Source organism: Rhinolophus sinicus, chromosome 12 (assembly GCF_057876585.1).
Source record: "Rhinolophus sinicus isolate RSI-liver-muscle chromosome 12, RSI-T2T, whole genome shotgun sequence".
Taxonomy (NCBI): Eukaryota; Metazoa; Chordata; class Mammalia; order Chiroptera; family Rhinolophidae; genus Rhinolophus; species Rhinolophus sinicus.
The window spans coordinates 22,626,803-22,649,541 of NC_142512.1; the positions used below are offsets into that span (position 1 = coordinate 22,626,803).

At 51.4% G+C, this 22,739-nt stretch overlaps 1 protein-coding gene across 2 annotated transcripts in view; it reads left to right on the top strand.

Moving 5' to 3' along the window:
• RAB11FIP4 (RAB11 family interacting protein 4) overlaps positions 1-22,739 on the top strand; it is a 100,981-nt gene that overhangs the window by 52,172 nt on the left and 26,070 nt on the right. The window contains exon 1 of one of the 2 annotated variants that reach the window (XM_019750721.3): positions 7,520-7,815. The exons of the other annotated variant lie outside the window; for it this stretch is intronic. Coding sequence (XP_019606280.1) covers positions 7,786-7,815 — 30 coding nt within the window. The 5' untranslated portion in view covers positions 7,520-7,785. Of the gene's footprint in view, positions 1-7,519; positions 7,816-22,739 lie in introns of those variants that run through there. 2 annotated transcript variants of the gene reach the window in all.

Sequence of the window (22,739 nt, forward strand, 5' to 3'; positions counted from 1 at the left end):
GCCTTGTGGTCTAGTGGGACGGCAGGGGGCCTGGCCTGGAAGAAAGGTTTCTTTTTTAGGGCACCCTGGGAGCAGCCCTTCCTCCCCCTGCATTGGCCTCCTCTGAGCTTGGGGCCTCTCCAGTATCTACCTGAAAACAGCAGCTCCTTCAGTCGGCCTGGGCCTGGGCTGTGGCCACAGAAACTTGCTGGTTTGTGGTTTTCCCCTAAGTGGAAGGAACATTGGCTCAGTGTTCTGGGGCCAGACGCCTTTGGTTTCCCTTTGCAGAGCCCTGCGCTGGAAGGGCCACAAAGGAGGCGTATTTGTGTGTGTGCGTGCCTGTGCTGGAGACAGGAGGCCCGTTCAGGCTCCACACGAGGCCCCTCCTGTCTGCTGCTGCTGCTGCGGCTGCCTGTTTATGCAAGGGTGGCCCGGCCCATCCTGGGTGGGTCCCACTGAACGCTGGCCCTGGGCCCTCCAGGAACCACCTCTAGGACCAGCTGCCACAACTGCTGTCTCCCCCCGCACCCCCCCCCCACCTTCTCACAGTGCAGAACCCACAGGGTTTGGGGTGGTTTTTAATTGCAGTGTCACTAAGATAATTTAGGAGACAATTGGGGGGGACCACGTTTGCTTCAAAAGTGGAATTACAAGCCCTTCGGTATGTGTCCTTCTGACCTGAAGTAAGATGTAAGTTGCCTTCATCTACTACCATCCTTGTCTAAAAGTTACTCTCTTCTCAGGAGGGAGATAAGCCCTGAGGTTAATGATCGCTACCCTGGAGCGTCCCTGGTGTAGGTCCTAATTGTAGGCTGAGAACAGCCATGCAGGGAGCAGGACACAGGACATATGTAAGGGGCAGTGACTGCAGTGACAGGGCTCAGAGAGCCACATGGGGCACACCCTGCTGCAGAGCCCCTGAGGGTAGACTGTGGGCAGGCTGCCATCCAGAACAGCTCTGAGGAGGGCAGAGGACGTGGCCCAACTGCCAGGCTGTGGGGCCCAAGCAGGAGCCTGGGCTTGGAGTAAGATGAACTGGGTATGGGACCCCACAACACTCTCTGAACCATTGGACACAGAACCTGCAGCTTGAGGACATAGCTATCAGGGCAGCTGACACAGAGTTTGGATCCTAGCATGTCAAGTAGAGGGTCCTCTGGTGAGCTCACTCACACACATGTGTGTGTGCACGTGCTAATGACTGGAAGGGCACCCAGCTTACTGCACTCCCTAGGTGTCTAGTGGTGCCATGGGGGAAAGTCTTCACCTGATTGGTCACACCTGAGTGGGGTTTTGAAGGATGAACAGGAGTTAGCTTAGTGGGCAGAGAAGGCAAAATGTTTGATACTTAGTAAAATAACATCCTCAGTCTCCTCCCAACCACCTCCCCCTTTCTGAGGTCCGTGTAGATCCTATGCCATTAACAAGCTTTGTGATGGTAGAGAAGTCATCTCTTCTCTCCAGGCCTCAGTTTCCCAATTGTAAAACAGGATCCCCTGCAGCTTTAATGCACTATGATTTCAGGTCTATAGAGGCCTGGATGATAATTTCTAAAAAGTTTTCATATTTGCAAAACACTTTCCAAAAGTCTTTGACTTTTTCTCTTCATACAGATCTCCTCCGTCCTATAAAGTTGGTCAGACTCTCTCCATTTGACCGAAGAGGAAACTGAGGGTTGGCAAGGTGAAGTGACTGGCCCTTTGCCAGTAAATGACAGAGCCAGGGTTTGGGGTTCTCTCCACTGTTCCACTTCCCCTCTCACACACCCCACAAGCCTAAAATCCCCCTATGGGTTGCACATAGATGATTCTTAATGGATCACTCGCCTTGCCTAGGCCCCGTGTCAGCTGTTACTGCTGACAGAGGGCAGGGGGAGGAGTCAAGAGTGATGTGTGCAGAAGATGCCAGGCCCCTGCCCTGAGCAAATCTAAGGGGAAGAGGTAAGCAGGAAAGCCCTGTGAGGAGCAGGACGCAGGACTGTGAGGATTGTCAAGGGGACGCTGTTAAGCTATTAGCTAGAGAGCAGGATAAAGTCTAGGACAGCAAGTGGGGGCACAGTTATGCTTTCCAGAAGTCAAAATCAGTGCTTAAATTCAGGGTGAAAATAGACCCCTGCCCCTAAAGTCTCTCTGTCCCTTACCCTGCTTTGGTTTTCTTCATACCATGAACACACACACACACACACACACACACACACACACACATATACACACACATATATCATTTATTTGTTTATTGTCTGCCTTCCGCCACCCGAATGTAAGTTCCATGAAAACTGAGACTACACTGATTGCGGGTGTATCTCCAATACTTTGAACAGGGTCTGGCACATAGCAGGTCCTCGTTACATATTTGTGAATGAATGAATGAATGCATACATAAATGATACCTTCACCTGTGATTGCTCCAGCTCCCACTGCAAGTCAGCAAGCCTTCAGCGAGGTAGTTCCCAAACTGTGGCCCTGGAATCACCGGGGAATCTTTAAAAACGGCTAACACCTGGCTGCCACCCTAGACGTTTAGATTCAGTTACTATGGGGTACGACCCAGGCACTGACATGTTTTAGTTCCCCAAGTAAGTCTAGTGTGCAGTGCAGTTTGGGAACCACTACTTTACTTCCCACTCCTAAAACTCAGCGACACAGGCTGCCAGGTCTGGGAGGAGGTGGTGGGGCGGGGGAGGAGGCGTTTGTAGGAGAGGAGAGTTGTTTATGCTCTCCTGATCTTGCAGTCACCTGATGTTAGGAGACTAAGGGAAAGGGAGGTTTTTCTTCCGTGCCCTCACCCAACACATGTCAAAAGAAGACCATGTTCCACTTCCTCCTGGCCTGCCACCTCCTCCTCTTAGATGATTGAATGAGTCAGAGGAAACATGGGTTTTCTCACCATTTTCCCCTCTCGTTGGGTTTGCATGAATAAGAAAACCCATTGTTCATGTGTGCACAGGTTGACAAAAATAGAGTTTGGTCTCTCTGAACACTCAGCCTGGGGCCAGAGTCAGTAAGACCTGGTCCCGTCCGGTCTGCACAGCATCCAGCCAGACACCAGGAGGGAACCCAGCTGCAACGGCAGACTGCAGAAATCCTGGCCAAAGGGTAGTCACCAACACCGAGGTATTTGCCAATGGAAAAGAGCTCCCATTTCCAGAATGCGTACCTCGCTCCGAGATCTGTGCCTGGGCTAGCCCATGGTGATAGAACGGGAGGGGGCCTTAGCAATGGCTTCCCAACCCACAGCTTTCCAGAGGAAGGAATGGTCCCGGATGCCCTCCTCTTCCCAGCCCCAGTGCATGCCCCCTGGACAAGCCCCTGCTGGAGTGGAAAGGCTCTGAGATTCAGGCGTTGCTCTCATTTTTTCTAAGTGGGACACTGGGAACAACTTTCCCTCAGGGTCAAGAGGCTTCTGCAATCCCAGGGTCCTGCCTATTTCTTTAGTAACCGTTTCCCTTTTTGAAGCCTTTGCTTAAGTCATCAGAGGTTGACTTTGTCCTCTGGGGTGGAAAGCTGGGACTTAGTGTTTGGGGCTGACGTTTCCTGGCTGTGGAGTCAGGGGCCCTCTAAAGAGGAGGTGCAGGAGACAAGTGTTTGTGGCAAAGTGTGAGCCAGCTGTGCGGAGGGCTTTTCCACACAAAGGGCAGTGGTAGCTGGTGATAACTGTGGCTGGGCAGAAATAATGTCCAGTGAGTGACAAGGTTTGACTGACATTGCCAGTCCTGCTTGATGACTGATGTCTGTCCTGGAGACTTCCTTTTCAATTCTAGCAGTATTTGTATAGCTGTTTTCTATTTGTTCATTTGGTTCATGTTGGTTGGCGTCAGTTGCGTAGCTAATGTTAACACTGGGTGATGTTCAGAGAGCTCTTCCTGTTTTAATGATGCCGTATATGTTGGCCTATGCTTCCATATGGCTCCAAACATGTACAAAACGTTGCCTCTTTACACTGTCTCATGTTAAGCTAACTGCTGCCTGATGACAGCAGAAGGAAGTAGACGTAGATGAGTAGCTGTGGTACAGAGAGAACTTACTACTCTCTTCCCTCACCTGAATGACCCCAATGACCATGTGTTTCTGCCCCACATCAGTTTCTGAAGGATAATAGCTCCTGATTGTCAACATTCGATCTGCTTCTTTCTGGCTTTGACATTCAACATCATGGGAGTTTTCTCCTATCGACACAATGATAGTCAGTTTCATGACATAAAAAGAATTCATCAGTGACCTGCCATCTAAAAATTATTCTTAGATACATTCCCTGAGAGAGGATTTCTGTTTTTAATGAGATTGTTCTTGCTCCTGAAAAGGCAAGGTAGACCGCTTAAGCGACTCACAGTGCTGGGCAAGCACTGTGAAGGAGCTCAGCCCCTGCCTGTCTGACCCCATCAGTAAAGCGTCCCAGTTGGAGTGGAGTGAGAAGGAGAGGGCCCTGCACTGGAGTCAGAAGCCTGGGTTTCAGTCCCTGCTCATCCGATATCTCACTGTGGGGCTTTGAACAAATTCTCAGCCTTCTCTGATTCTCCATCTTTCCATCCATAAAATGGGGGAAGAGTTTGTTAGGTATTTATCCAGAGAGTCTTCCCAGCTTAAAATGGTTTGATTCTATGACCTCTATAATATACCCACACTGACGGACCAGGTAGCTAACATAAGAGCCCACTTGCCCCCAGGCTCATAGGGGGGCTGTGCTCAGGAGGCAGGACTATATTCCCTAATCACTCTCTCCCAGCCCCCATTTGAACAGAGAACACTGAGTCCCCTGGGAGCCCTGGCCTGGGCTAGAGCCCTCAGGTCCCACATTCCATTTCAGACATAGTAGCCTCCTCCTCCCGACCCCACAAATGATCACTGCTTCCCTGAATCCTGTGGAAGATGCCAGGACCTCTCCCGAAAGCTAGTGTCCTAAATTCTCTGCTTCAGGTGTGAATCCTTACCTCAGTTCTTCCTAGCCTCTTGCCATATGGTAATGGATAATGGCTGCTGTTTACTGAACACCAGCTATGTGGCAGGTCCTATTCTAAATATTTTATGGATCCTGATTATTTCAGTCCTCACAATAATCCTAAAATACATGCTACTATTATCTCCAATCTACAGATGAGGAAATTGAGATGCTGGGAATTAACCTTGCCTGGGGTCACCCAGCTACACGGTGGTGAAGCCACGATATGACCCTTGGCTCTGGCTCAGAGCTCATGCACCTAATGACTGAGTCAGACTGGAGCCCATTTGTGCTGCCGGTAACCACGAGGAGCTACTATTTATTGAGTGCTGGAAGCACGGGAGGCATTCTACTAGACTCTCATTTTATCATTTTATTTAAACCTCCCAATTGGAAGAGGAAAGGTCTTGTTTCCATTTTACAGAGGTGGAAACCGAAACTCCGCAACATAAAATGACTTCTCCATGTAAGTTGTAGAGGTGAGTAGGCTTCAAACTCAGAAGCATTCAATGCTAGCATCTTGTGCCCGTCCTCTCTGTCGTGCTGCTTTTCAGAACAAGTACCTGGGGATGCTCCCCACCCCACCACCTTGGGGGAAAATAAAGAGGGACCATTAGGACCACTCCCCCCGTAGAGCTCTTGAAAGTGTCGGTCAGGCCAGGCAGGGGACTTGATGCATCTGACTTTCTCTACTGACCTTCGCTGGGACAAAGCCAGGACTCAGAGAAGCAATGATCACCTTAAGTGTCTGCTTCTCTTCTCCACTTCTGAGTGGTTCTGTCATGTGACCTACTTTCTGGGACCCCATAGTTCTCAGGGGTAACATGAGACTCACAAGGGAAGAGGGGAAACTAAGATAGAACCCCTGGACTCAGCCACTCCCTAAAACCTTAAGGGAATAGGCTGAGCTAAGATCTCAGGATGGAGCGAGGAAGGCAGAGCAGGACCAGAGTTCTCGGGCTAATGCTTGTACCACACCTTTGATGAGTGCCTAAAATTAAGTGTACCCACTGTGCCAGGGTGCATAACCCATGAGGTAGACCGTGCCATTCCCATTCTGTAGATGAAGACACCGAATTTCAGAGAGGTTACATAACTTGTCCCAGAGGATTCAAACCCAGGACTGAGTCCAAAGCCAGTGCTGTTTATGATACTCCACAGGGTGCCTATGTGTTAGGGATACACTGTGGCCTCCACACACAGATCTCTGAACCACAAGGCAGAAGCAGAGAGGAGAGAGGTGGGTGGTAGAGTTTCCACCTCACCCCTCGTCACCCCCACTGCTCTCCCCTCACCCCTAAAACAGCCCTTGCCAGAAGGCCCCCCTCTGGCTAATGCTGTCCTTTTTGGAGAAGCCTTAGTGGAATGCTTTGCCTCAGAGACAGGCCCTGGTAAACAGAGGGGCAGCTGGGAATTTATTTGCAGGAGAGAGATTGGGAAGAAGGAAGTTGAGAGCAAAGAGCCAGAAAGAAAGTGGGGAGGGGGGAAGGTGTGTGTGTGGGGTGTGTGTGTGGGGGTGCTGTACCAAAGCACCTACTCTGTTTCCCTGAAAATAAGACCTAGCCGGACAATTATCTCTAATGCATCTTTGGAGCAAAAATTAATATAAGACCCGGTCTTTTGTTGTTATATAAGACCGGGTCTTATGTTATAGTAAAATAAGACCGGATCTTATATTAATTTTTGCTCCAAAAGATGCCTTAGAGCTGATTGTCCGGCTAGGTCTATTTTCAGGGAAACAGCGTAGCTGGTGACAGGCCCTGCCCATACGAAAGTACCACCTTATGGGTCAGTGAGAACTCATGGAAGACAAGGGTGTCTTCATATCCACCTGGAAGATAAATTAGGAAGATAAATCTGCATCCCCGCCCCCACCAGCTACACAATGCAACATCAAGTCAAAAGGAAACATTTGCAATATTTGCTGCTTTAGGTCTTTGCCTTCTTTTAATCCTGAGCATAGTGAAGAGGTTGGGGGGCACGTTTTTCACTTAAATTTTATTTACTAGGATTCAACAGAAGAGGTTCTTCCCTTTTTGGTTTTTAGTTCTTGTTGCCTCTTGGTCCTTTGTATTCCTGGGCTGGTTATAAAGACAGCTTTGACCCCACACGAAAAGACTGGGAAAGTTGTGGGTGAGATTCAGGATGAGAATCAATTTAGGAACGGCGGGTGGTGGTGGTGAAGGAGGTAGGGGTTGGTAGGTCTTAATTCGGGTCCGCAAAAGTGAGCCTGAAAGCTCTGGCCGGAATCTCGCAGTGCTGTGACCGCAAACAGTGAGAGTGAACTGGAATGGGCAGCGGCGGCGACTGAGCCCGCCAGGCAGGCACGTGAGTTTACAAACTCGGTCTTGAGCAATCCCAGGGCCGGGGCCACCCAAACCCATGAGGCCCTAACCTTGCGACCCGGGCTCCCTCAGGCTTAGGCGAGCTCTACTTTGGGCGGGGTGTCGCCTGCGCCCGCCCCGCGGCCGCGCATCCATTGGTCTGCGCCGCCCCAGACACCTGCCTCTACCTAGGGGGCGGGTTTACCTGGGCTCCGCCCCCTGCGGATCCGATTCCCAGGCTGCTCTTCCTCCTCCTCCGGCCCCGCCCCCGGCACCAGGCCCCGCCTCTTCGATCTCCGAGCCCCGGCGCCTCGTGATGTCATGGCAGTTTTGATACAAAGAGCCCTTCGTCCCACGCGGGTCTCCCGGCAACGGGCGCGGGTGGGGGCGGGGCCGGCGCCTTCAACTGGTGCCTAACCGAGCGAGCTGCCGCGGGGAAGGTTCCTGCGCTCTCCGCGCTGCCCGCCGCGTCCCTGCCCGCCCCGCCGACCTGCACCCGCCAGCTTCTCGCGCTTCTGCAGCTCACCGACCTGCGGCCAGACGGGGTATGCGCACCCCGCCGGCCCCTGGGGGCCAGGTAAGCGGCGGCCGACAGGGTCTCGGGCTCGCAGGGCTCTGGCGACGCGCACCTCGCTGGGCCCGCGGCCCCGGGGCCAGAGAAGTTGCCGGAGAGCGGAACTTCGTCCGCAGCCCGGGCTCCGGCTCCTGCCCCGGGAGTGTCCGCCCTCGGCCCTGGCGGGGGAGGTCGGGTTACCTGCGTCTCGGCCCGCTGGGCCACGGAGGAGAAGCCGCTGCCCACTCTGGGCCCTCTGCTTGCCCTCAGGTGCGAGGCTGGAGAGGACTAGCCCCGGGCGGCGGGGAGAGGGGGTCGCTTGTGTCTTCGGCGCAATTTCAAAAAGTGGTTTTAGGGGGATCTAGTGGGCTGGGTACGGTGCTCATTTGCCTGGACGCCTCCATTGGGACCCCCGCGTCCCACCTCCGCTCGCAGCGCGCCTGCCCTTCCGGGACCCCTGTTCCCGGAGCTCCCTGCCCTTGGTTGGCCCCTCAGAGTCCCGAAGGGGGCTGTGCGCGGGCGAAGTTTTTCCTCAGCTCATGGTAGCCTTACTAATCCTGTTTTCGGCTCCGAGGAGTTCTGCCGGACAAGAGGGAGGGCCAGCCTAATTCGGGATTTGGGGACAGGGCCCAGCCCCTTTCCAGCCTTGAGGCTGCGGAGCTTAGAGGTGTGTGCGGATTCCCACCCCTTCGCTCCCTAAGAGCGGGTGGGACCGTCCTGGCAGTAGTTGCTGTGGTCACAGCTGATTCCCTGCGAGGGACAAGCGTCGTGGCAGAGCAGCCTCTGGAAAACCGTGCCTTTGCTGTGGAAACCTGGTCCCTACTCAGCCCCGGACTTTTTTCCTTCTCATCCCTGCACACCCTCCAGTATACCGCTTTCGCCATTTCCCCTTCTCCCTAGCACTACTCTTCCACAGATGGCTGGATGTGATATCACTCGGCACTGAGGGACATGCCAGTGTTCCTTGACTGACTTATTTCTGGGTCACCTTCTCAAAGGATTGTGAGGAGACTGGGTTCCTGCACTCAGCCTACACCGTGTAGCAAACCCCTGGGCTGGTTCCTGCTGATCCACACAACCTCTGTCCTCCCTTCCTGGAGGCAGGTGCTAGTTGCTCCTGGGAAGGGGATGGGGCAAGCACATCCTGTGGGGCGTCCCCAGGTCCTTCCCCTGGTGAGATGTGGTTCTGTGATATCAGATTATGGAAAAAGGAATCTCAAAGGGGGCGGGTTACCAACTGTGTGTCTCCGACCTCTGCAGTAGGGGTCTCTGTCTCCCTCTCTCCTTCCCTACCTATAACCACCTAACCCAGCCTTGGTGGATTCCTGTGAGTAGTCACTGCCTGGGACTGGGGTCCTGCCACTCGCCACACCATCTTACCCAGATAGAGTGGCCCCAACCTTAAACTGCTAAGCTGGCATTCATGAAATGCTCATTATGTGCCCAGGGGCTATTATACACAGACATGTACCTGCCCTTAAGAGGTTTTCAGGCAGTTGGGAAAGTGAAAACCTGGGTCTAATTGCTCCCTGCCCAACTCCCCTGAGCCCTGGGTTGATCTGGGTTGTCTTGGAGTCCCCTGTGAGATCTCCCTTGTGTGGCCTAGAGGAATGAAGGACTTGGGACTTTAGCAGGTAGCAGACCTAGGGCAAATGCCGACTGGGGGACAGCTTTGTCATTTGGGAACCGTGGGCTTTGGTGGCGGGAGTGGGGTGGATGACGAAGGCTGGCATGAGATAAGATTGTACCTAGGGGAGGGATGAAACTAGCCAGGCCAGGTGAGCAGGCTGGGAGGCATGACCTTTGCCCCAAGGCAGAGCAGTAGGAGAGACTGCCTGGAACCCTGTTCATGGAAAGGACTTTTCATCAAGTGGGGGGAAAGGAGAAGAAGTTAGGGGGCTTGTGGCAGCCGGTGCTGGGGAGGCTCTGGGCTGCAGTTTGAGAACTTCCTGGTGGATATTCCACTGGCCCCCTCTCCCTTCCTTTTTCCCTCTCTTCAAAGCATTTGTGCCCCCTCCCTTAGGCACACTGGCCCCGTTATGACCTTCTAGCCCCGCTCCCCTCCTGATGGGACCAGCTGCCCCCACACCCAGGGCTTTCTCTTTGGTTGTTCACCTGGGGCCCTCACAGCTCTCACCTGCCTGCAACTGCCTCCCTCCCACCAAGATGGCTAGAAACTTCCTTTCCAAGGGCTCCGTCCCTCTTACAGAACCTAAAGCCCCTGTTATGCCAAGGGATGCTTCACAACTGATCCTGCTTTGAGGGGCCTCACAATTTTAATTTACTTTATGTGTTTTAGGATGGGTAGGAAGAGGACGGGAGAGGCTTCAATAAAGTATAGCAGATAAGCAATTCCTGGAAGGCTGGCTTCCCAGGGACTCAGGGACTTAGATGGGGGCGGGGGTGCCCACCCTCTGGCCCTGTGCCCTGGCCCCCGGTGCAGGGCTCACTGCATTATGAAAAGGAAGTATCTTTATCTAGTCTGCCTACTGCCTGGTGTAGACGGTGGGCCATAATACCTTGGCCTTGCCAGGTGTGCAGAGTCCCTGGGCTTGGGCTCTGTTTTGTTCCAGGTCCGCTGTGCTGGCTCTTGACTCAGTAACTGGACATCAAATCACTGGCCTCTCGAATGAGGGGGACCACTCAGGTCTTCCTACTACTTGGTCTCCCAGTTGGATTTGGGTGGTCCTGCCCCATCAGCTGGGCACCACATGACAGGCATGGTGATTTGGCAGGCCCACCTCGTGTTTTACTAGATATGGGGTGGTCATCTCTCCTGGATGTGGTATGGCAGTCACCTCCATCGGATGGCAATTCAGGGCACAGACCCTTTCCCATTTCTGTTTGCCCAGCCCCTACCCAGCATGTGCCTGGCACAGGCAATTCATTCACCAAATATTTGAGCGTCTAATTTGTGCTAGATTCTGTACTGGGTACTGGAGATACCACAGTGAACATGCAGACAACAGTCTGCCTTCGTGGAGGTCACATGATGGCAGAGGGGCAGGCAAACAGGTAAAACCTGCAGTGTGTGATGGCAGGAGAGAAAGCAGGGCAGTGGGGGAGTGCTGTGCCACATGTGGTTTTTTAAAATGGAGTGGGCAAGGAAGCCCTCGCTGAGAAGGTGACAAAGAGGTACAGGCAGAGGAAACAGGAACAGCGAAGGCCCTGAGGTGGGACCATGGCTGGTGAGATGTGTCCACAGAACGGCAGGGAAACTGCCGTGATTGGAGAGTAAGGCAAGTAGAAATCGGGGGGGGGGGGGGGGGGGGGCTGATGCTGCCACGCCACGGCCCAGAATCCCAGGAGGAGATTAACAGTACAGTTGATTCTAGAAATCCACCAGCACAAAGTGCATTTCATTGCTCTGCCCACTTCAAGCCATTGCTGTTGAGGAGTTTGGACGTTAAGGCATTTCTTGGGAGAGGTGTTTGTGTGTGGCCGATGCTGCCGTGGACTTTTCTGCTCTCAGCCCAGGTTGGATCAGATAAGGCTGTCCACAAGAGTGTGGAAACAGTTCTTGCCAGACTTAGTTCCACCACACAAATTGATACCAGCAAAAACCGCCCAGGTGATGCACACTAGGTCGGCAGAGCGCTGTTGGGCAATCTTGTTCCCTCGGGTAAGTGCTATGGGGAGTGGGACGTCAGCACGCGAGCCCCGCGGAGTGGCTGTCAGCCCACGCGAGTGCTGGCCAGGCCCCCTTAGGGTTCTGTTTCCTCTTCTCCTTGAGCTCCTGACCTCCTTGAGCCCCAAGGTGCGCGGGCATCTCTCTTCTCTCCCTCTACCTGCAGGCAGTTGGCAGCAGTTCTGTCCCCTGGTCTCCTAAGGAGTCTCTGTCCAGCCAAAGCCCCTAAAGTGTGAGTGTGCATGTGCATGTGTGTATGCGTGTATATGTGTGTGTGTGCGTGTGTAGGAAGGAGAAAGTAGGCATCCTCAGAGGGTCACATGAAGGTCAGAGGAGGCAGCCTGGTTGGGAATCCAGAGCTGGGGGGTTCCAGGGACCTGTGGCCCCAGCTCTGCCAGGCAGGCCGGTCCTAGTAACACCCACATTTTTAACCCCACTTTTTGACTTCCTTCAAGAAACGGGAAGTTTTCTGACTGTTGCGTATATTTTTAATTGATTCAACCTGCTTCATCTTCCCAAAAAGTGGGTTCTTTCCCAACAATGTACACATGATTCAAATGAAAACAAAAGCTTGGTGGCTGTTATTATTAATACATGGGAGCTTTTCTCATTTAAGGGATCAGAAAGAGGAAGGCCTAAACAGAACTCAAGTGTGAGAGAGTGGGTGGGAACCCTCTTACTCTTGAGTCATCTTTTGACACCCCCCCATCTCTTCTGTGCTCTGTAAGCCTATTAACATAAAAAGGGAAGCCACATTTCAAGTGGTCTGTGTTGTCTGCAGTGGATGTGGGCTATGGGAGCCGAGGCGGGGGGTGTTCGCTCTTACCACCAGACTTCTGTCTCCCTCCTAGGAAAGGAGAAAGAGAAGGAACAAGTTTCGCCTTCCTGCTCACTGGTTTTCCTGGGAGAAATACTTACCTCAAAACACAGGCGCTTTCATCTCATGCTCAGTGCCTGTTTTCTTAAAGTAGAAAAAAAAAAAAAAAATTAGAGCCAGAAAACACGTGGGTCTAGATCCTGGCTCTGCTGCTTGCTAGTTGTGGGACTTTGGACAAAGTACCTCATCTTTCTGAGCCTCAGTTTCCCCATCTGTAGAGTAAGATTGATAATGGTATCTACTTCATAGGGTGATGGTGAAGATAAAGAGAGCCACTGTGACCTAAAGTACCCAGAGTAGGTCTGACACTTGCTCGGTTGGCAGCGGATAGAATAATTAGGTAGCTAGAGAAGCAGACAGGACAGGGCCCAAGAGCCTGGACTCTGGGGTCAGGCTGTCCAGGTTCAAATCCTGGCTCTGCCAGTTGCTCTTCCTGGAATCTTAGGCAAATTATTTAACCTTTCTGTGCCTCAGTTTCCTCATCTGTGAAATGACGATGACGCTAGCACCTCCCTCATGAGGTAGTTACGTGGATCAAATATGTAAACGCATGAAGAGCATTTAACACAGTGCCTGCCATATGAGTGAGCTGTTATTTTTAGTTCCTAAAAGCCTCTACTGGTTTGATTCTTGTGACTGATAACCTTAGCACCCAACAGACTTTCTTGCAAGGGAGGTTGTCAACACTGAAACAGGAAGGTGGCAGGGCAAAAACTCTGGTACCTGAGGAACTTTACCAGAGGAGCAAACTACGTCCTCAGCGTCTGTGTTTTTAAATAAACCAACTCAGCCTCCACAGTTGCGTACTCTGGGGCCAGAGTGAAGGGACTGGTACCCGCGTGGCAATCTGTGAATGAGAGGCAAAGCACATTCCGAGGTGAGAGCCTTCTCCCCAGGGCTTGGCGTGGGGCTGCACCTGGTCTTCCTCCCAGAGACGGCCCACTCTGCCAGGCCAGAGCCTGCCTGCCAAGGAGAGAGGGGCAGTGCCTCTGCCCACCTACCCTTCACCTCCAGCTGAGGCCTGCCTATCATCTACCTATGCCCGACTGGAAAGCCAGCTTGGAGCAGTGCTGCCTGCCTGCTACTGCCAGCCCACAGTATCTGCCTTATTAAAGCACTGCGGCTCTGGCTGGCTGCAGGCCCCAGGAGATCTGGAGGGGAGCCAGACAGAAAGGGGTGGGCTCTGCAGCCACCCGTCCATGTTGGTTGACTGCCCTGGTAGTTTTCCAAGGAACAAACCTACCTGTTAATCTAGCTTGGCTGCCCAAAGAGCTGCAGCTCCACTGAGGCGAAGCTGGCCAGGATGGCTGGCTGGTTAGGAAGGTGGTAGTCAGGACAGCTTCTACCTAAGGAACCTTGAATTGATGGTCTAGCAAAATGAGGGTTCTGGTTGACAAGGCAGGTCTAGCCAGCACATTGTTGTATAATTACCTGCAAGATTGAATCAGTTATGAGCAAAGAAAGATCTTTTGCAGCAGGTGTGTGTGTACGTGTGTGTGCGCACGTGCCTGCATGGAGTTGTCATCTACCGTTCAGTGCACACACACAGGCAAGGAACCGTGACTGAATCCCCATTCCCCACTTACTCTCACACTGTATTTTGAAGAGGCTAAGACACACTCTTGTTTTTTTACATTGTAACATCTCAAATTGGTACATTTGCCGGTGTGTTTTAATTAAGTGTCTTTTCTTTCTTGATGTACTTGAAATACTATGTATCTTAAAATCAAAGGCATCTTGCATTTAATGAAACAAAAACTATGTAACTTCTACAGAACTTACAGGATGATTTGCCCAGTTTCTTGGAGGGAGGAAGTAGAGCCACCTTGTAGTGGTGGTAGGATTGATGAAAGGACACTGTGATGTGGTTCAAAGGAGTGAGCTTGAACACTGGGCAGACCTGGGCTCAGATTCCAGTTTTACAGCTCACCAGCTGTGTGACCTTGGGAAAACAGAGCAACTTCTCTGAGCCTCTTCCTCCACCAAATTTGGATCGTGGCTCCATAGTCATCATGATTATGTGCAAGGCACCTTTCTCTGTTTCTCTCTTCCTGGGTATCATCTGAGGTCACACTGTTCCATTCTACCTGGATTAAAAGGGAAAATAAAGGCAGGGAATGGGTTGCTGGCCTTCCCAAGGTAGCAGATGGAAACTGGCATTATGTACCAGGCTTCCTGACTCCATGTATAATCCTTGAACATCATCTTTCCCTTCCGTCCGTCGTCCTCCCAGTTTGCCTGAGTTTTCATTTTCACATGTGTTTCCTTTTAGCAAGTTTCTTTCAAATCTCCTCTCCCTTTCTGTAAAATCTTCCCACATGTAGCCTCTTTGAAGCTCCTTGTGGTGGGAAAGGGGAGGGGGCTGTGCCTTGTGGCCAGGGTGGCACAGGTCCCAGGAGCTTCATCTGACAGTAGTCAGTGGTCTAGTGTGCTGTGGTCCCCGCCATCTTCAGCTCAAGTCCAAGTTCTGCTGCCGCCTGCCTTGCTAACTGACCCTTGTTCCCATGGCCTGCAAGGCTCAACCTGAGAGACTGCTCCAATGCTGAGTGTTGGACACTGCTATTGCCGAGAGTGTTTAGTATTTTCTGTACCCTCCTTGCATTCAAATCAGACCTTGCTCAGAATCTAGCCCTGCTAGCTCTGTGACCTTATGCAAGTTATTTAACCTCTCTGAACCCCCGCTTTCTCATCTGAATGGTGGCTGATGCACAGAAACATCTGGTACATGAAACCACTTAATATTCCTTCCTGGTCTCCCTCACCTGTTTAAGACCACCTTGTGTTTCTTCAGCTAATGCCAAGGGCTCTGGGAACATCAGCCAACAGAGTCGCTCCAAGTAAACACCCTGAGACAGATGGAGGAGTCCTGGGCAGGGCATAGCACCGGGGAAGGCACAGGGACCTGTGTGAGCAGGATGTGTCGGGCGGGATGGCTGGGCTGCAGGGAGTGGGGTGAGCGGTCAGTAACTCTGCTCCTGTTAGGGTGAGGTTGACAAGAAGGGCTGCTCACTAAGGTTGGAAGCAGGACTGGGGTAGCAGTGGGCTGAGTTTGAGGTGCCGGGAGACAGCCACGTGGGGATGTCTAGCTGAGAGATGCTGAGTGAAGGGAGACTTTTAGAGCATGCCGTGGTCTTAAACCTTGTTTTTGTCAGAGGTCTCCTCTCTGCCTCTCTCCCTCCTGAGAGCCTGATGAAAGCCAGTAGCCCGACTTCCGCAGCTTTGTGCATCGCCAGGGGTTTACAGCCCCCTCCTTGATGAGGTGGTGTTTGGTCTCTGGCACCGTCCTTCCCGAGTACCAAGGTGTGTAATGAGTTAAGCCAGTCCTGAGAGAAACAGAGCTGCGAGTGGGATGGAACTTGGCTCACAAAGAGCCCGGATAAGCTGGTGATATAAGCCTGCCTCCTCGTGGACCCCCAGGAGGTAAAGCTAATGCACAGCTCCTGGCTGGGGACAGAGAGAACCAGTGGGTTAGCTGTGCCAAGGCTGGGATGGGTAGGTTTCCTCACTGAGTAATTTCTTTTCTTCTTAAAATGATACATAATGGGTGGGGGAGGTGAGGGTGAAGCCCCAGCCTGGCGTGTGCCACCTCTCCCGGTGTGCCAGGGAGCATTACAGGAGCAGAGAAAGGGGAGAGCGTGCCAGAGATGGCTGTAGGGCCCAAGGAGCTCAGGTCCAGGCTGGGGTGGGGGGGTTTGTGGAGTGTGGAGGTGGGGGGATTGGCCTCCCAACTACAGTGGCTTTCTGCCTGGGGGTTGTTTAGGGCCAGGTGTTTGAGGCAAAGGGAGGAACTGTGTTTCGGGCATAAGGAAGCCCGAAGCATGGGGGTGGTGGTAAAGTTGGACCGGAGCTTGGGGTACGAGGGGAAGGGGAATGTCAGTACCATGTCCTGTGGCTGAGAATGGCTGGACGGGGCGGTCCGACGATCCAGGGCCGGGTTCTGTGGCCAATTGGGGAGCCCACAGACCCTTTGAGAGGGTCTTGATGGGCTTTCAGTAGATTTCCCTGGGGGCCTCCTACCCTCTGAGCCCCAAACTCTGCTTGTGGACAGACCTAGTGCTCTCTCACCTGTCCCCACTGTGGGAAAGCCTAGGAAAGGACTTGAGCCCATTCAACCTGCCCTAGCCCATGGACCCCAAAGCTGAGCTCTGGCCAGCCCCAGTACGAGGCAGTGGCCCAGAGAACCCCCGGCCTGGGTAGCTGGACCTGGTAAAGGCAGAAGGACAAAAGTGACACCTGAACTGAGCCTGCAAGCAGCACTGCTGGGGCTCTGGGCTGATGGGAGGGGCCAGGAGGTTATAAGAACAGAGGGCTGGGTGGGGAGAGCTGCAGGAGTGGAGAGGAGGAGAGTTGCCCTGCCTTGTCATTGGCCCTCCCATCTGTCTGTTCCAGGTGGGCGGGTCACGTGGACATGGGCACTTTGCTTGGCCTTCCAAGGCCTGAGGGTTTCTGTGGCCAAAAGCGGGTGGAGTAGGTGCCCGCCCTGGCCTTAGATTGTCCGGCAGGGTCAGTTCTGTTCAGGCGTGCCCTCCCTGAAGCACATAGCCTCTCCCTGGGGAGTTCGTGTCACCTCGTTTGAAGGTGCCTCACTGAAGAAATGCTGTTCCATCCAGAGAGGTGGGTGAGCTGGCCTGGGCCACTGCTTTCCAGTTCCAAGCTTTCACTTTAAGCTCCTCTTATAGTGATGATAAAACATGGAGCCCCCAAAGCAAGCCCCACAGACTCTTGACTGGGAGTAATTAAGCCCTCTCTTCAAACAGCCACATCCTTAAAAGCTATAATTTGTAACCCAAAATAGCTGCCTGTTCAGAGAGCCAGGGAGCCCTTAACGTGCGCCCCTTTCAACGTGCAGCCTGTTCATTGGCTTTTGACCTTTGAGTTGCCCCACACCTGGCCAGTCGTGATTTTCTCGGATACACTGGCTGGGTGGGAACTGGAGCTTCCCAACAGGTACTTGGGAAATCATTTTTGAGAATTTAGGTGGGGTGATTGAAGTTAAGCGTTCCTGATTCAGGTTTACATAGCCCTACCTCTCTGTGTGATGACAAAAGGGCATAGAGAGAAAAGCCGCAGCGTCACTTCAGAGGAAAGTAGATTGAACTCGACACCATGCCCTCCTCTGTCAGGAGGAAACAGTATTCACCTGCTGGCATTTAGAGGAAGAAAAATGAGACCACCTCAGTAAAGCACATAGCACACTCTAGCCATGTGGTCTGTGCTCCCGAGTAGCACCTCGGGGATTTCCTTTCTCTCAGGTGTGGCTCTGCGGGCCACTGACGTAGACAGAACGTCTTGTGTATGGGTTTGGGAATTTGGATGCCGGCCGCTCAGCTAACAGGAAACGCCTCCCTGACCTGCAGTGTCTGTCGGCTGACATGCCTGGAATTCTTGGGGCTGGCTGCGGGGGTTTGGTTTCCAGATGTGGAAGCAATTTAAGTTCTGTTTTCATAATCCCCAACAGTTTGCCTCCAAAATCCACATTTTCATTTGCAAATCAAGGCTGTTGTCTGTTTAGGGGGCTGGGGTGGGGAGACTGCTTCAGGGGCCCCTTTTAATCCTTTGTGTTTAGGGGGTAGGTTCACCGGGTGGGGCACTCAGATCTGGGACCATCACACACCCCATCCAGGGCTTGGTCACTGTGGGAGCAGAAGTTGACCCTGGGGCCACATCCCCTGTGGGTTTTCCTAGGAGATGGGTCACTTAGGCAAATTCAGCTGCAGTATCTGCCTGGCCCCTCAGTCACCATCGCTGACCCCGGAAGGACAGCCTGGGGTGGAGGGAAGAGGGGGTGTCGTGTTCTTGCATGTCAGAGGAAGGCTGGCATCACAGCGGAGCAAGGTGACCACGTGTCCCAGGAGTGGTACGGGCCCTCCTTCCCAAACTGACCACAACAAAGGGAAGAAATCGGCCTCGGATTTCAAGCAGCCAGAAATACCGACTGGCATGGAGAAACTGGTAATATCTTGCTCAATTACTGAGCACTGCTAGCCACGGAGGTGGCCTGACCCAGGATTACAGGCTCTGTGGTACAGGCCTGTCGTTCCAGGGCTAACTGCTGGTCTCTTCTCTTGTAAACCAATCACTGTTGAGGTAAAAATCACTTTTACATTTCTATTATAACTACACTAAATACAGTTCTGGGCAAACAAAGATTGCCTTGTGCAGTTTTAAATGCCTCTGGCTGAACTGCACATACACTTCTTTAAAATTAAAATATACCTGTGTTATGGAAAGAGCACAAGAGATGGAAATAACTTACTTAGCTTCGTATATAAATAGGGCCAAATGCCAGTCATATTGGATTAGGGCCACCCTAAAGACTACATTTTCATTTAATTACTTCTTTAAAAACCCCCGTCTCCAAAAACAGTCACATTCTAAGGTGCCGGGGATTGGAACGTCACATATGAATTTGGGAGAGATGGCCACAATTCTGCCCATAACAGAAAGGTTCTTTGGAGCCATCCTCCAAGGGGAGGAGAAAGAGGAGGGTGAGCAGAGCCTGGCCTCCCAGCTGAGCCTGAGTGGAGGGGAGGCAGCTCTGCCTTCAGGCAAAAACCTGCCATTGGTGAGGGGCCCACTGGGGACAGCTCTTGGCCACAGGATCTAGTTGGAAAAGTTTCTAGTAATGTGACGACTCATGGTTCACCTTCTAGAGACGATTGTTCTTAGAGCTGGAGCCACATGTCCCCTGCATCCAAATGACCTAGACCTGACCATTCGGAACCCAGACCGCCCATCATTCAGGTCCTCTCGTGGGTTCATTTGACCCTGGAAGTTGGTCCTCCGGCCTTCCAGCTGCTGTTGGCTCTCCCTCTAGGGTAGTGTTCTTGAAGGATGGCTTCACTCCTTCAGATTCCTTTTAAATGGAGCTTCAGCTTGTCATTTGTCAGTTAGCTTTTAACTTGTCGGGGATTTTATGCTTTTCTTTAACCAGTGAGTTTGGAGCAACTGTCTTTCATGTTTTATGTATTCGTATGTCAGGTTTACTTCTGATATACTGGAAAATGAGACCTGTTAGAACTGATGATGGGAAGCCATCGAGAGTAGGGCCCAGCCACCAACCTTTGTAAGTCCCCAAGGTTTTGCCCAAAGCTGTGATATACAGGGGTTCACAGCACCCCTCCCCAGCCTCCTTGGCTCCAGAACCCCCCATACAGCCCCTCAAATAGTAATGATTCCATCAGCCACCCAAGAGTACCCCACAGTGACTCATCCAAACCAGCCCCTACATCCAAGACAGACCATAATGGAGCTGGTCCAGGAGAAAACTGCACCATTAAGGATTTGCACGCCCCAGGTTCTCTCCAGTGCTGCCACCATATTTGCTTTCTCTCCGTATATAACTTTTTTTTTCTGAACCATTTAAAGCAAACCAGGCAAGACGTTATCAAAAGTAAGGACATTTCTCCTTTATAACTACTATATATACCAGTAAGACACCTAACCCAATCAAGCGTCATTCCCTAATATCACCCAATAGCTAATCCATATTCCAGCTTCCCCTTTGTCCCCAAAAGGTCTTTTACAGCGAGGTGGTTGTTTGCTTGTTTGTTTGAGCTGGGATCTGATCAAGGGTGACATTTGGGTTTTATCTCTTCTGATGGATCTGTAACACCGGTTTTCACAGTGTGGTCCTGGGACTAGCAGCATGAGCACCGCCTGAGAGCTTGTTAGAAATGCTCTTTCTTGTTTTTAGTTTAGTTCGGCCTATAGAATGCACTTTCAGACCTCACCCCAGACCTGCTGAATCAGGAACCCTGGTGCAATCTGAGTCTTACAACCCCTCCCCAACCCCACGTGATTCTGACGCACGTTCAAGTTTGAGAACCACTGGCCTAGAAAAATCCCCCTCCCTCTTTTTTTGTGACATTCTCTTGTTGAAATGACCAGGCCAGTTGTCTTGTAGAGGGTCCCACAAACTTGCTGCCGGATTATTTCCCTGTGGTGATATGTAACTTGTTGCTCTATGCCCTGTTTTCCCCTTCAGTAGAAGTTAGATCCTAAGGTTCGATGAGAATTAAGTGTTGAGATTACGTGATTGGTGATGATGCCGTGTCCTTCATATTGTACCGTGTTTCCCGGAAATAAGACCGGGTTTTATATTAAGGTTTGCTCCAAAAGACGCATTAGGGCTTATGTTTAAGGGATGTCATCCTGAAAAATCATGCTAGGGCTTATTTTCCGGGTAGGTCTTATTTTCGGGGAAGCACAATGTAGGCTAAGGTCTTTTTGTTCCCAGTTTAGTGGTGGTAGGTTTGATAACTGCATTAAAGTGATAATAGCCTCTTTTCTCCATGGTAGAGATACGGGGCAGGAGGGTTGGTTGGTGTCTTGCAGTAATCTGTAGGGCGATTCTTTGGGACTGTGCAAGTATCCAATTCCTCCATTGATCAACCATAGATCTAATGGTTTTATTCTGTAGTTGCTGGGTGTAGTGTTCTATTTGTGTCAGGTCAAGCTTCTGTTGTTCAGATCTTTTTTAATTCTCTTGTTTGCTTGCTCCATTAATTACTGAGAGAGAGAGATGAATTAAAATCTCCAACTTTTAGTTCTAAGTTTTGATTTATATATTTTGAAACGATGTTATTAGATGTGTAAACATTTGCAAGTGTTACATCTTATTAAATTAAATTTTATCGTTTCTTAATGTCCCTCTATCTCTTACCTTAAAGTGGACTTTGTCTGATGTTAATATAGCCCGTCCAACTTTTGGTTGGTGTTTGCGTGGTATGTCTCTTTTCGTTCTTTTACTTTTCACCTATCTGTGTCTTCTTGCTTAAGTTATTTTTGTTAAATCTAATCTGACAATATTTGTCTTTTAATAGGATGGTTTATTCCACTTTCATTCAATGCATTACTGATAATGGTTGAGTTGTTTATTATTTGTTTTTTATTTGCCACAATCTGATCTTTGTTCTTCGTTTCTTCCTTTTATCCTGTATCCTTTTGGGTGACGTAAGCATTTTTTTTATCTCATGTTTTTTCTCTATTAGATTTTTAGTAACACATTTTTATTTTTATTTTTTAACCACTAACTTTTGACATGCTGGAATATGTTATTGGAATGGAAGTGGCACAGTGGAAACAAAGGGCTGGAGTGTCTCCTGGCAGGGCAGGGGTCCCCACTGTGAGGGGCGTTTCCAGTGGGGTCCAGGGTCTGGCCCATAGCCTAATGGGCTTGGAAACAGATCTTATTGCCCCTTCCCACACCCCTGTGACTCATGCCACTCATGCCCACAGATTGTCCCTGGATGGATGCTCAGAGCCAAAATGCCAGCTGATTAATTTACAGTGAAAATGGCACTCTGGCAGCGAGCTTGGGCAGCGCTTCTCTTCCTAGCATCCGCAAGCTCCTGGGAAGTTTGCCCTGATCCGGAAGGGTGGTGGGTGAACTTGGACACAGGGGAGCTGGTTGGAAGGTCTGAATGGACACAGGGAAGCTGGTCTGAATGGTCTCAAGTTCACAGCCTTTGGGGCAGGCTGGATGAGCCGGTCATCCAGACAAAACACCTCTGGTGCAGGCCGGTTTCACACCCACCCTCCCAGCCTCTTACTGGGGGTACATTAGATCCCTGAATATTTCCAGTCACTCTGCTCCGCCACCTTTCAGGGAATTTGTCCATCTTTCATCTTAGTGTAGCTGCCAGGGAGCTAATGACATCCTTCATTTCTGAGTTTTTCTGGGAGCTACGTCATACCCTCCTCAACTTCCCTTGCCTTCTTGTGACACTTTTTTGATCTAATCTGACAGTGTCAGATTAGATACTTTGTCAGCAGCTGGTGTGTTGGGGGCAGGATGTGAGACAGAGGAGAGAGACAACTCAAGAGTTGCGATTAAAACATTGAAAAAAAAGGCAGTGTCAGTTTCCACACCCCTTTCGTTGTGGCGTTGTGTGCAGTCGCAGAATGTGTTGTCTCACCGACGTCACTTTTTGCAAATGGCACGGGACTTCTTGAGAAGCACTGGCATGGCTTTCTCTTTCTCTTCTGTTCAGTTCTAGCCTGAGGTTCCACGGCCAGTAAAGGCCAGATCCAGGACTGAACCACGTCTGCCCGAGAGCTTCAGTCTCCCCCTCTGTAAAAATGGTGTGATTTAGGACCTCCCTCGGGGGCGGGGGGTGATGTGAGAATCAAACCCTCTTAGTATTTCCCACTTGAGACAAATGAACTCCTGTGGAAACAGCGGTTGTCAGTGCTGTGCCCCCGCCTGGGATCTGCAGTCAGGGGGGTTCTCAGCATTGAAACCGAGGCACTCAGAAGTTCAGTGCCTTTATGACGAAAGGGAAGTGAGCAGTTGGGGTGTCCACACTGAGCTCTGCTCCTGGAGGAGGAGCGCCAAGCCCAGGTGAAGGGTGGTCTTGAGCTGCAGGTCGTACCCTCCCTGCGGTGAGGCTTCAGGAGGTGGATCCGAGAGCTCCTGGCTGCAGGAGAGAGCCTGAAAGT